Source organism: Megalobrama amblycephala, linkage group LG7 (genome assembly GCF_018812025.1).
Source record: "Megalobrama amblycephala isolate DHTTF-2021 linkage group LG7, ASM1881202v1, whole genome shotgun sequence".
NCBI classification, from domain to species: domain Eukaryota; kingdom Metazoa; phylum Chordata; class Actinopteri; order Cypriniformes; family Xenocyprididae; genus Megalobrama; species Megalobrama amblycephala.
The window spans coordinates 30,253,716-30,265,865 of record NC_063050.1 but is presented as its reverse complement, the minus strand read 5'-3'; the positions used below and the strand labels follow the sequence as shown (position 1 = coordinate 30,265,865).

Below are 12,150 nucleotides of genomic sequence, written 5' to 3'. Positions count from 1 at the left end.
GATGTGACTGCCTGAGAGCATATCTCTGAATTTATATTCTCAGAAAATATAAGATTTGAACAGATGCAAGGGACCCTACCTGATGAACGGGAGTACCACTCATTGTCTGAAGAGCATCGCAAACACATAAACCTAGATGAGTACCCTGTGGCCTGAAGACAAGAGTATGGCAAAATGGAACTGGCTGAACAGTGTCTGGAGGCCTGTGAGGAGACAGGCAAATGTGTGTTAAAGTGCCCCTATAATAGATTTTTGAAAATGACCTTTCATGTAGTGTGTAACATAGCTCTAAGTGAATGAAAACATCCTGCAAAGTTTTAATTCCGAAAGTGCACTGTATATAAAGTTATTGTCTCTCAAGAATCATTTGTAAAACAAATCCCAAGCCATTTCGTTGTGATGTCAAGACAAAACATTAGCATATTGCCCACCCACTTATTGCGTGCTCAGAAACCAGGGAAAACCTGAAACCCCTCAAACACTGTCAATACGTTCATCTTTACAACGATAAACAGCAGTTTAGCCTGAACCTTGTCCTGTGTTCCCGTCATTTTACTGACGAATGCTTCTTCAACCTAAATGTGTTCAACGAGGGATTAGCAAGTCGGTTGTTATTGAAGAATGGGTCAGTACCCAGTTTATTTGGACCAGCTTCTTCCTCCTCCGAATTACAACCTGTAAGTATGATTAATAATTGTTGCTGTTATGTTCTCTGTAGCATGCACAATACGTATTTAGTTGTGTCTGATGTGTACAGCTTGTAGGTCTCAGGCTAACCAGCTAACAGCAATATGTGTTCACTCGCAATTGTCTAGAAATATGTCAAATGTTTGTCATTGTTATTACTTGGAGTTATGATAAAGAATAGAGCAATACATTGGTGTACCACTGCAGTGCTTTATCAATATGTTTCTGCGTTGGGCTAACGCATATACCATGACTGTTTGCGTGTTTACCACGAGCTGTGGGCTAGGTTCGCTAACATAAACACAAAACAACTTATTTCCTCTCTGAGTCTTTACTTTTAGAACAGAGCGGAGCACCATCATAATTATAATACAATGTAAATGATGCAAGCACTGTATACTGTACACTGTGTAAACCAGCAGAAGTCATCTGACCAATCACTGCAAATTAGTGTAACGCAAAGGAGGGGTTTGGAAAAATGAATCATTTGGGAGTCTTTGAGCAAATAAGGTCAAAATAAATGGATATTATAAGACAATGAAAGTGTTTTTTGACCTTGCATGCTTGTAAACATGTTGTTAGGGACTCCCAAAACACAAATAGGAAGCTTTCAAATGCCATAATAGGGGCACTTTAAATTCACTTGGGGAAAGCTCGACAGTCTGGCCAGCAGTGAACTCCTAAGAGTCAGACGTGGCAGTGGACAACATAACAATAAAATCCAAAAGGGATCGTTTCACGAGCTTCTGAACTCGGACATCCTCAAGTGCAAACTCCACCGGAGATACATTTGTAGACACAATCTCCATAGCTTAAAGTTTAACATCAGATCCACAGGATGCAAGCCCATGCGCTGGCTCAATGGCTGCAGAGCAAACAACACAGGTAAGAGCCGATTTGTCTAGAACAAAGCACCCATGGGTAAGTGTGGCTTGAGCATGACTGAAACCACAACACTTAACACACTTATTATGTTTGTCCTCGGTCATAATAAAACGAGAACTCATAGCCGCACACTTATGGAATGCCATCGTATCTGCTCTGAGCAGCGAAGACCACTCGATGTGAGTAGCTGAGTATGATGAGAAAAGAACAAAAGTCTATCCAAAATGCAAGATCATGTCCATATAAGGTGTTAGTGAAGTGATGCCCAGTAGGTTTTGCTAGGTTTATCTGCTAATATGATACTGTATGGGCTTCAGACAATTGTCACACCAGAAGGTATTCTCATAGCTTCAGCTACTAACACAGCGTTGAAGTACACCAGTAAAAGAAAACTGTGTTTGTTCTATTTTAGTAGGTCCGAAATTTGAAATCAGGCAATGTCAAATAAACATGCAGTACATTATAAGCACTTTGTACATTATAAGCAAACCACATCATAGTTTTAAAGTAAACTACATTATACTCTGAGATGGTTTATTTGGAGTGTTCAAATATAGAAAAAAATCTTGCAAAAAAAAAAAAAAAAAAACTGTGTTGAGGCTGTTGACACAAATGAAAAAATCCTTACATTTGTTTGTTCTAGGTAAACCATGGCATGCTTGAGCGGCAGAACACCACTGAATCCTAATAAACAGGAAATAAGAGATTGATGGCTTTTGTTTCGTCTGCTGAAGATATGATCAAATGTGTTTCTTCAAGCGTGCATCTTTGTGTCAATGCAAAAGCATTTCTTGTCAAATGTCAGAATGTCTTAAAAAGTCACCTGCCACATTAGCTTAACTTTGCCACACGTGGTAATAAGAGAAATGCTGAGATGCTAATGCTTTGCAGCTGAATTTGAATAAGCTATCTGGCATTTAATTGATTGGTGCAATGCCTCAGTCTTGCCTCCTCCAGTCCCGGGGCAAAGTAAACTTAAAGTCAGAACACACATTCGGTATGTACCTTTCCAACAATCCCTCAGAGCTGGCAGAACAGAGCATTGATGCAACACAGTAGACAATCAGAACACGACAGGGAAGGAGAGCAAACAGCAGACAAGTGTTGATATAACGGATAAAAAAATATTAATAAAAAAACTGGTGCATGTAGGTGACACCTGGCAGAATTAAAGAGAAAGAAAGAGAGAGAGAGAGAGAGAGAGAGATGCCAAAGGAGCCTAGTGTTTATGATCAGATGTGTGGATAAAGATAGTTACAAGACACCAATGTATTAATGCAATACAGATAAAATAATATTTGCCTTGCTTTCCGGTTGCAGTCAGCGCTGATTAGGATCAAGACTGAAGAAAGCTCCTTCCAAGGCCCAAGTAAACAACAGGCTTTGAGGACAAAGTACCTTTTGCAGGCTTAAAAATCAGCTCAGCTTGTGTTTTCCATCATCCATATCAAAACATATAAATCCAAAAGCTGGTTATTACATTTCCCAGACATAATATGTGTACACACATTTTGGATAATTGCACATCCTGAGTAGAGAATAATGTGAAAAATCTGACATATTGGTATAGATGCAAAATCTCTACAGAAAAATAAAGAAAGAAAAAAGTGACAGGCTGTCTAAAAGATACATTTATATGGAACAGACAATTCTTGATTTACTGGTGCAAAATGAATAAGAGAACCTCATGTTATGATCAAGGTATGCCACACACTCGAATGATAAGATAACTAGCCTCATTAAAAAAATATGGGCACTGTGAGGAATATTGTATTCCACAATACAATGCAAAATAATATCAGCTCTTCCCATCTCTCATTATTTGATCAATCTACCAAGAATAAAACCTTTTTTTAACACAATTAAAATCCAAAATAATGATACTTATCTCCAAGATGACAATTGGACTACACTCACTGAATTAAAAATTCTATGTTGTGAGTTACAACAATATATGTCATGTGACAATAATAGCACAATATAGCTTCTGAAATGTTTTTCTGTAAATGCATACTGCATATTAGAGTATTTAAAATACTTTACAGTGCAATGTGCCAGTTGTTACAGACACACTGTGACACCAGTATCCCATTCTAAACTTGGCATTAAAAAACACTCCTACCATCCTTTTCACTCTGTATCCCATCTGCCAAACTGCCAAATGTCAATGGCTGAACCAGAAGCTGAAGTGTTGTATTGCTTTAACAGAGAGGACAGTGTTCTGAAAGAGTCGAAAAACCACAAACCCTTTAGCAATACACCCAAAAAATGGCTAGTTGTCTCTGTACATTAAACCGGGACAGGATTAAGTATTTTAGCATTAAAAAAAATGTCACACTTCATCTTTAAGAGATTAGAAATGTACAATGGAACTATTGACTTATCTCTAGGCTTTTAAGTTGAACAACTTGCTTGGCAAAAAGAGCAACACAAAAAGAGAACGTGATAAGCTTTTTAAACCCTTACGGCTACAATCCCTAATATAGCAGAGCTGCGAAACACAGGCTAGCAGCGGGCAGTGAGATTCTAAATTGCCACAGCAGTGGGAGGCGCCCTAGAGCATTAGCCCAGCAACAGACATTCTCTCCAGGCAAATGTCAAATGAGTAGAATGTAAAAATCATTCATGATACATTAGGCAAACAATTCAAGGATGACGTACTGCATCTGCTGGGATTCTGAAGTGTGCAAACAGTGAACACTTCTGATGTACCATAATGCCAAGGGAGCTGAAGAGCAAACAAATTCAGAAAGGTGGCAGAGGACCGAGTTTTTAAGAGCTACTAAGAAAGTTGTTTCTTGTGGTTAAAAATAGCTTTTTAATATTGATGCACAGTACATCATCACCATATTGCTTATCAACCAATACTGAATTTATTTTAATGTGTTTTTATTGCTATCATTTGATATTGGATATTTAATTGTGCATGTTATTTTACTACTTTCACATAGACTACCTTTGCCATTGTCTAATGTTTATTTAAAGCTCACCTTTAGCACTACTAATTTAACAACATTAAATGTAATCTTTAGCAAATCTCAAAATGAAGTTCCTAGTTGTCACAGTCACGTTCAGTTTGTCTTAGTTTTCATGGACTTTTAGTTTGTTGTCATTTATATAACTTATGAATATCATCTTTGTGTGAGTTTAGAAGTCATAACAAAAAATAATTATCGGCTTATCAATATTGGCCAAAATTTTAAAATCATTGCATGCCTAATGTTAAAAAATACTCAAGAACTTTTTTTTTTTTTTTATTATGGTTATTAGTACATTATTGGTCAGGAATGCCAACCTCGAACTGACACAGCTGGATCCCTAAAGATCAAACATCACCAACAGTTTAGAAGTTTTTCATTGAATCTGGTAGATACTCTGAAAGTAAGGGAATTCATCTGCCTCTCTAATCTTTTGCTTCTGTCCCTACACACACACACACACACACACACACACACACACACACACACACACACACACACACACACACACAGGTTTGTTTTGCTATCTGAATGAGGACATTCCATAGGCGTAATGGTTTTTATACTGTACAAACTGTACATTCTATCCCCCTACACTACCCCTACACCTAAACCTACCCATCACAGAAAACATTCTGCATTTTTAATAAAACATTGTTTAGTATATTTTTTAAACCTATTTTAAATGAGGACTCATGAAATGCCCTTATATTTCATGTTTACGTCGTAATACCAGTGTAATACCCATGTCATTATACAAATTTGTGTCCTCATAAATCACAAACACACACACACACACACACACACACACACACACACACACACACACACAAACACCATGCTGAGCAACTGGTCTCTGATGGGCAGGGGAGAGCTGATTATGGATTCACTTTGCAGCAGGAGCCGCCCTGACGCTGGGGATTTGATTAGGGCTTTGACAGGTGCCAGTGCGATTGCAGCCTTAATCTGAGGAGTGATCTGCTTAGATAATGTGCAAAAAGGAAAAAGAGACAGAGGTGGCAGGAAATGGGAGGAGGCAGGTTGTAGAGATGCACTGAACGGCCCTGTGACAGCAGAGCTTTGCTTTTGATGTACTCACTAAGTCTAAATCATATCGCAGACAGCATGCTATCTTAAGAGTGATACTTCATCTGGTGCATCTTGCAAATCCTGAGAAAAAGCCTGAAAACGAGTGCCTTTCACACTACAGAATTTTTAAAGCACTTGGAGAATGGTTGAAATGCTCTGTTACTGTATGATAATGAGGGGAATGTAATGATGCCTCTGACTGCTGTTGCCATCTCCTATTCTCTCACATGTACAGAAAACCTCCCCACAGGCTGCGGCAGCATGAACCGGGTCAATCACTGATGTCTCTATCATGGCTGTCCCTTCCTCTTTCCATACAGGAGGTGTACTTGCATCATTGGATCACAGCAGGATTCTCTCATCTACTTTCATCTACTGTCAGGAATGGGGCTTTTCTCAGTCAATCAAAAACGAAGTAGGAGTGGGCGGTGTGACCAAAATCTTAGGTACGAGTAATTTTATACCTTGTTAACTGTTTATTTAAGCAATGTCCCACCAGCAAGTGCTGTTGTACTGAATATCACTTTGATGTTGCTTTTCATACAACTATACAGGAGCTGATATCGAGTGGCACCCATTTCAGACAAAATCTGGCCTGTTAGTGCTTATACATGTTCTCCATCATGCAGTTACAAGGGGGGGGGGGGGGAAAGGTAAAGTATCAAGCTTTGAGCATTGGCAAGCAATGTTCAGACTGGAATGCAATATGCGAGTAGAATGGAGTGACAGTAATTTTCCCTTCCAGCTCGAATCATTCTGTAATCACTCCGCTTTTTACTCCAGGATGCCCGTTTCCGAGTGAATCTGAAGCCAGAGAAAATAGACACTGCATTTGCTCCTGGCCCCTGGCAATATCAGCTCACATACCCTGATATGAATTAAAACCGAGAACACAGGCAAGCTGAGAGATAAAACAGTGAAACGTCCCAGTGTTATATATTGTCAGTCTTGGAAAAACACTCATTATATGTGACAGTTATTTTTCAAAACATATTATACTGTATATTATATAACAAACATACTGTATTTTTGATAATCCAATGAAAGACTTAGTTAATTACTAATAAATCAAGTATTAATTAATTGATTGATTTATTTGACCTTGATTGACACTGATCAAAATGTAAAATTATTCATAACAAGTGAATAAAAAGTCAATCAGAGCAAAAACAGTGGCTTCACATTAGGCTATAATAACACTCTTAAAGGGATAGTTCACCCAAAAATGAAAAGCCTGTCATCATTTGCTCACCCTCAAGTTGTTCAAAACCTGTATGAACTATAATACAAAAGAAGATATTTTGAAGAATGTCGGTAACCAAACAGTTGATGGACCCCAATGACCACTGTAAAGCTGCTTTGAAACAACCTGTATAGTATAAAGCACTATATAAATTAAGGTGACTTGACATGACTTAGTAAGGGAAAGAAAAAATACTAGGGAAACCAATGGGGCTCATCAACTGTTTGGTTACCAACATTCTTCAAAATATCTTCTTTTGTGTTCAGCAGAAGAAAGAAAATCATATAGGTTTGGAACAGCTTGAGGGTCAGTTTTCATTTTTGGGTGAACTATCCCTTTAAGACCAAAAGTCTCAACACAGTAATGCACTGCATTTCTTCTGATTGAGTCACGTTAAAAGCTGTTGCAAGCACATATGCACACCTGTGACCACATCAGTTGAATTCTATGATAATGTGACAAGTTGCTATGTTGCTTGATGACCATTGACAGCCCACAGTTAAACCACATCCATTCTGAACACGAGTGGCATGTCAAAGTTAATCAGTCCCTTTATAATCTATAAGGCTGCACTGTAAGCACTAGTCTGCCATCCAGTTTGCAGTTTGCAGACAGAGAAAACTTTAGTTTTCTGCTAGGTGACATATTTTTAAAATTATAAACAGATTGATTACAGATTCCTGTGGTATATATATATATATATATATATATATATATATATATATATATATATATATATATATATATAAATATATACAGTGGGTACGGAAAGTATTCAGACCCCCTTAAATTTTTCACTCTTTGTTATATTGCAGCCATTTGCTAAAATCATTTAAGTTCATTTTTTTCCTCATTAATGTACACACAGCACCCCATATTGACAGAAAAACACAGAATTGTTGACATTTTTGCAGATTTCAGAAAAACTGAAATATCACATGGTCCTAAGTATTCAGACCCTTTGCTCAGTATTTAGTAGAAGCACCCTTTTGATCTAATACAGCCATGAGTCTTTTTGGGAAAGATGCAACAAGTTTTTCACACCTGGATTTGGGGATCCTCTGCTATTCCTCCTTGCAGATCCTCTCCAGTTCTGTCAGGTTGGATGGTAAACGTTGGTGGACAGCCATTTTTAGGTCTCTCCAGAGATGCTCAATTGGGTTTAAGTCAGGGTTCTGGCTGGGCCATTCAATAACAGTCACAGAGTTGTTGTGAAGCCGCTCTTTCGTTATTTTAGCTGTGTGCTTAGGGTCATTGCCTTCTTGGAAGGTAAACCTTCGGCCCAGTCTGAGGTCCTGGGCACTCTGGAGAAGGTTTTCGTCCAGGATATCCCTGTACTTGGCCGCATTCATCTTTCCCTCGATTGCAACTAGTCGTCCTGTCTCTGCAACTGAAAAACACCCCCACAGCATGATGCTGCCACCACCATGCTTCACTGTTGGGACTGTATTGGACAGGTGATGAGCAGTGCCCGGTTTTCTCCACACATACCGCTTAGAATTAAGGCCAAAAAGTTCTATCTTGGTCTCATCAGACCAGGGAATTTTATTTCTCACCATCTTGGCAAACTCCATGCGGACTTTCATGTGTCTTGCACTGAGGAGAGGTTTCCGTCGGGCCACTCTGCCATAAAGCCCCGACTGGTGGAGGGCTGCAGTGATGGTTGACTTTCTACAACTTTCTCCCATCTCCCGACTGCATCTCTGGAGCTCAGCCACAGTGATCTTTGGGTTCTTCTCTACCTCTCTCACCAAGGCTCTTCTCCCCCGATAGCTCAGTTTGGCCGGACGGCCAGCTCTAGGAAGGGTTCTGGTCGTCCCAAACATCTTCCATTTAAGGATTATGGAGGCCACTGTGCTCTTAGGAACCTTAAGTGCAGCAGAATTTTTTTTGTAACCTTGGCCAGATCTGTGCCTTGCCACAATTCTGTCTCTGAGCTCTTCAGGCAGTTCCTTTTACCTCATGATTCTCATTTGCTCTGACATGCACTGTGAGCTGTAAGGTCTTATATAGACAGGTGTGTGGCTTTAATAATCAAGTCCAATCAGTATAATCAAACACAGCTGGACTCAGATGAAGGTGTAGAACCATCTCAAAGATGATCAGAAGAAATGGACAGCACCTGAGTTAAATATATGTGTGTCACAGCAAAGGGTCTGAATACTTAGGACCATGTGATATTTCAGGTTTTTTTTTTTAATAAATCTGCAAAAATGTCAACAATTCTGTGTTTTTCTGTCAATATGGGGTGCTGTGTGTACATTAATGAGGGAAAAAAATGAACTTAAATGATTTTAGCAAATTGCTGCAATATAACATAGAGTGAAAAATGTAAGGGGGTCTGAATACTTTCCATACCAACTGTATATATATATATATATATATATATATATACTATCATTCAAAAGTTTAGGCTCAGTTAAAAATATGACAGGAAATGTTTCAAAAGATTTCTATTTCAAATAAATTCCATTCTTTTTAACTTTCTCATCAAAGAATCCCGAAACAAAAAGTATCATGATTTCCACAGAAATATTAATCTATTTGTTAATGTTACATGAGCACCAAATCAGCATGTTAGAATGATTTAAGGATCAAGGACACTAGACTGGAGAAATGGCTGTAACAACAGATTTGTGATAAAATTACATTTTAAAATATATTCAAATAGAAAACAGTTATTTTAAATTGCAATATTATTTTTGATAAAAAAAAAAAAAAATGCAGGCTTGGTGAGCATAAGAGAATTCTTTCAAAAATATTTAAAAGTCTTGCGACCCCAAACTTTTGAATGTAAGGTATACATAGATATATACAGTGGTTTGAAAAACTGTTTGTCCCTTCCTGATTTTTTTTTATTTTTTGGCATGTTTGTCACACTTTAATGTTTCAGATCATCAAACAAATTTAAATATTAATCAAAGATAACACAAGTAAACACAACATGCAGTTTTTAAATGAAGGTTTTTATTATGAAGGGAAAACAAAACCCACATGGCCCTGTGTGAAAAAGTGCTTGCCCCCTAAACCTAATAACTGGTTGGGCCACCCTTAGCAGCAACAACTGCAATCAAGCATTTGCAATAACTTGCAATGAGTCTGTTACAGCACTGTGGAGGAATTTTGGCCGACTCATCTTTGCAGAATTGTTGTGATTCAGCCACATTGGAGGGTTTTCGAGCATGAACCACCTTTTTAAGATCATGCCACAGCATCTCAATAGGATTGAGGTCAGGACTTTGATTAGGCCACTCCAAAGTCTTCATTTTGTTTTTCTTCAGCCATTCAGAGGTGGACTTGCTGGTATGTTTTGGATCATTGTCCTGCTGCAGAACCCAAGTTCGCTTCAGCTTGAGGTCACGAACAGATGGCCGGACAATGTCCTTCAGGATTTTTTTGGTAGACAGCAGAATTCATGGTTCCATTTATCACAGCAAGTCTTCCAGGTCCTGAAGCAGCAAAACAGCCCCAGACCATCACACTACCACCACCATATTTTACTGTTGGTATGATGTTCTTTTTCTGAAATGCTGTGTTACTTTTACGCCAGACGTAATGGGACACACACCTTCCAAAAAGTTCAACTTTCGTCTCGTCAGTCCACAGAGTATTTTCCTAAAACTCTTGGGTATCATCAAGATGTTTTCTGTCAAAACTGAGACGAGCCTTTATGTTCTTTTTGCTTAGCAGCAGTTTTCGTCTGGGAACTCTGCCATGCAGGCCATTTTTTCCCAGTCTCTTTCTTATGGTGGAATCATGAACACTGACCTTAACTGAGGCAAGTGAGGCCTGCAGTTCTTTGGATGTTGTTGTGGGATCTTTTGTGACCTCGTGGATGAGTCGTCGCTGCGCTCTTGGGGTAATTTTAGTTGGCCGACCACTCCTGGGAAGGTTCACCACTGTTCCATGTTTTTGCCATTTGTGGATAATGGCTCTCACTGCGGTTCGCTGGAGTTACAAAGTTTTAGAAATGGCTTCATAACCTTTTCTAAACTGATAGATCTCAATTACTTTCTTTCTCATTTGTTCCTGAATTTCTTTGGATCTCAACATGATGTGTAGCTTTTGAGGATCTTTTGGTCTACTTCACTTTGTCAGGCAGGTCCTATTTAAGTGATTTCTTGATTGCGAACAGGTGTGGCAGTAATCAGGCCGGGGTGTGGCTAGTAAAACTGAATTTAGGTGTGATAAACCACAGTTGTTTTAAGCACTTTTTCACACACTGGGATTTTGTTTTCCCTTCATAATAAAAAACATCATTTAAAAACTGCATGTTGTGTTTACTTGTGTTATCTTTGATTAATATTTAAATTTGTTTGATGATCTGAAACATTAAAGTGTGACAAACATGCAAAAAAATAAACACCACTGTATATGTATAGGCAAATTACTTGCTAACAAAGAGAACAAAACAGGATTTAGTATTAGAACTCACCAAGGCAGAGACCGTCACTTTCCTCATAGCCTATGCTGCAGACACAACGGCCCAGCGGCACCAGCCAATCACCATCAGCGCCACAGTACAACTTGGGTGTGTCACGTTCCTCTGCATTCTCAACACATGCCCCCCTGACCTCCACCAATGAAGAGGAATCCACCCGTGGTACAGTGTCGGGGAAGGCGGCAAGGTTTCTCAGGGTAGACGGACATTTTTTGTAATAAACTCTCACAGACACCAGGGCGATGCATGCGCCCACATCCTGGAAGGCCAAGTAGAAACCCTTACGAGCTATTGGTCCCACTTCCCGCACTTCAGTATTCAGCCTCAGAACACGATCGCCCAGGTCTGTTTGTGTGAAACTCTCGTCAGCGGCAATAGTATCGATTTTAGCATACTCGTTAGGATGAAAATGAGCATTGGCACCATGTGGCTCATCTGTCTCAAAATAGAGGAGGTTAAAAGTCTCCTTACAGGTGCCAGAGACCCAGGGGATGCTGTTGCAGTCCCGCAGAGTGAAGCGAAGCTCCACGTAGATCTTTTGTGCAGCCTGACGGGGTATCCAGTTTGTACGGAGCCAGTTGTTCTGGTTGGGTTCCATTACGTGGCACACCTGGAAGGTGTGGATGGGCCGGTTGTGCTCATCCATCTCCGTGATGGCGTCCCACTGTGGAGAGCAAAGGACAAAGGAATGAGAAGATAGATAGTGGGATAATAGGAGAAAGCAATAGAAAGGTGTGAATGCTCAGGAAGGGTGCTGTGCTTATTGAGTTCTCTAAGGGACTCAGAGCAGCTGGAGCCCAGACAAACTGAAGTTAGCTTCATAAAAT

General features: G+C 39.3%; 1 protein-coding gene across 2 annotated transcripts in view; it reads right to left on the bottom strand.

Moving 5' to 3' along the window:
- epha6 (eph receptor A6) overlaps window positions 1-12,150 on the bottom strand; it is a 157,426-nt gene that overhangs the window by 108,498 nt on the left and 36,778 nt on the right. For both annotated transcript variants that reach the window (XM_048196970.1, XM_048196971.1), the window contains exon 3: window positions 11,318-11,987. In XM_048196970.1, coding sequence (XP_048052927.1) covers window positions 11,318-11,987 — 670 coding nt within the window. The remainder of the gene's footprint in view (window positions 1-11,317; window positions 11,988-12,150) is intronic.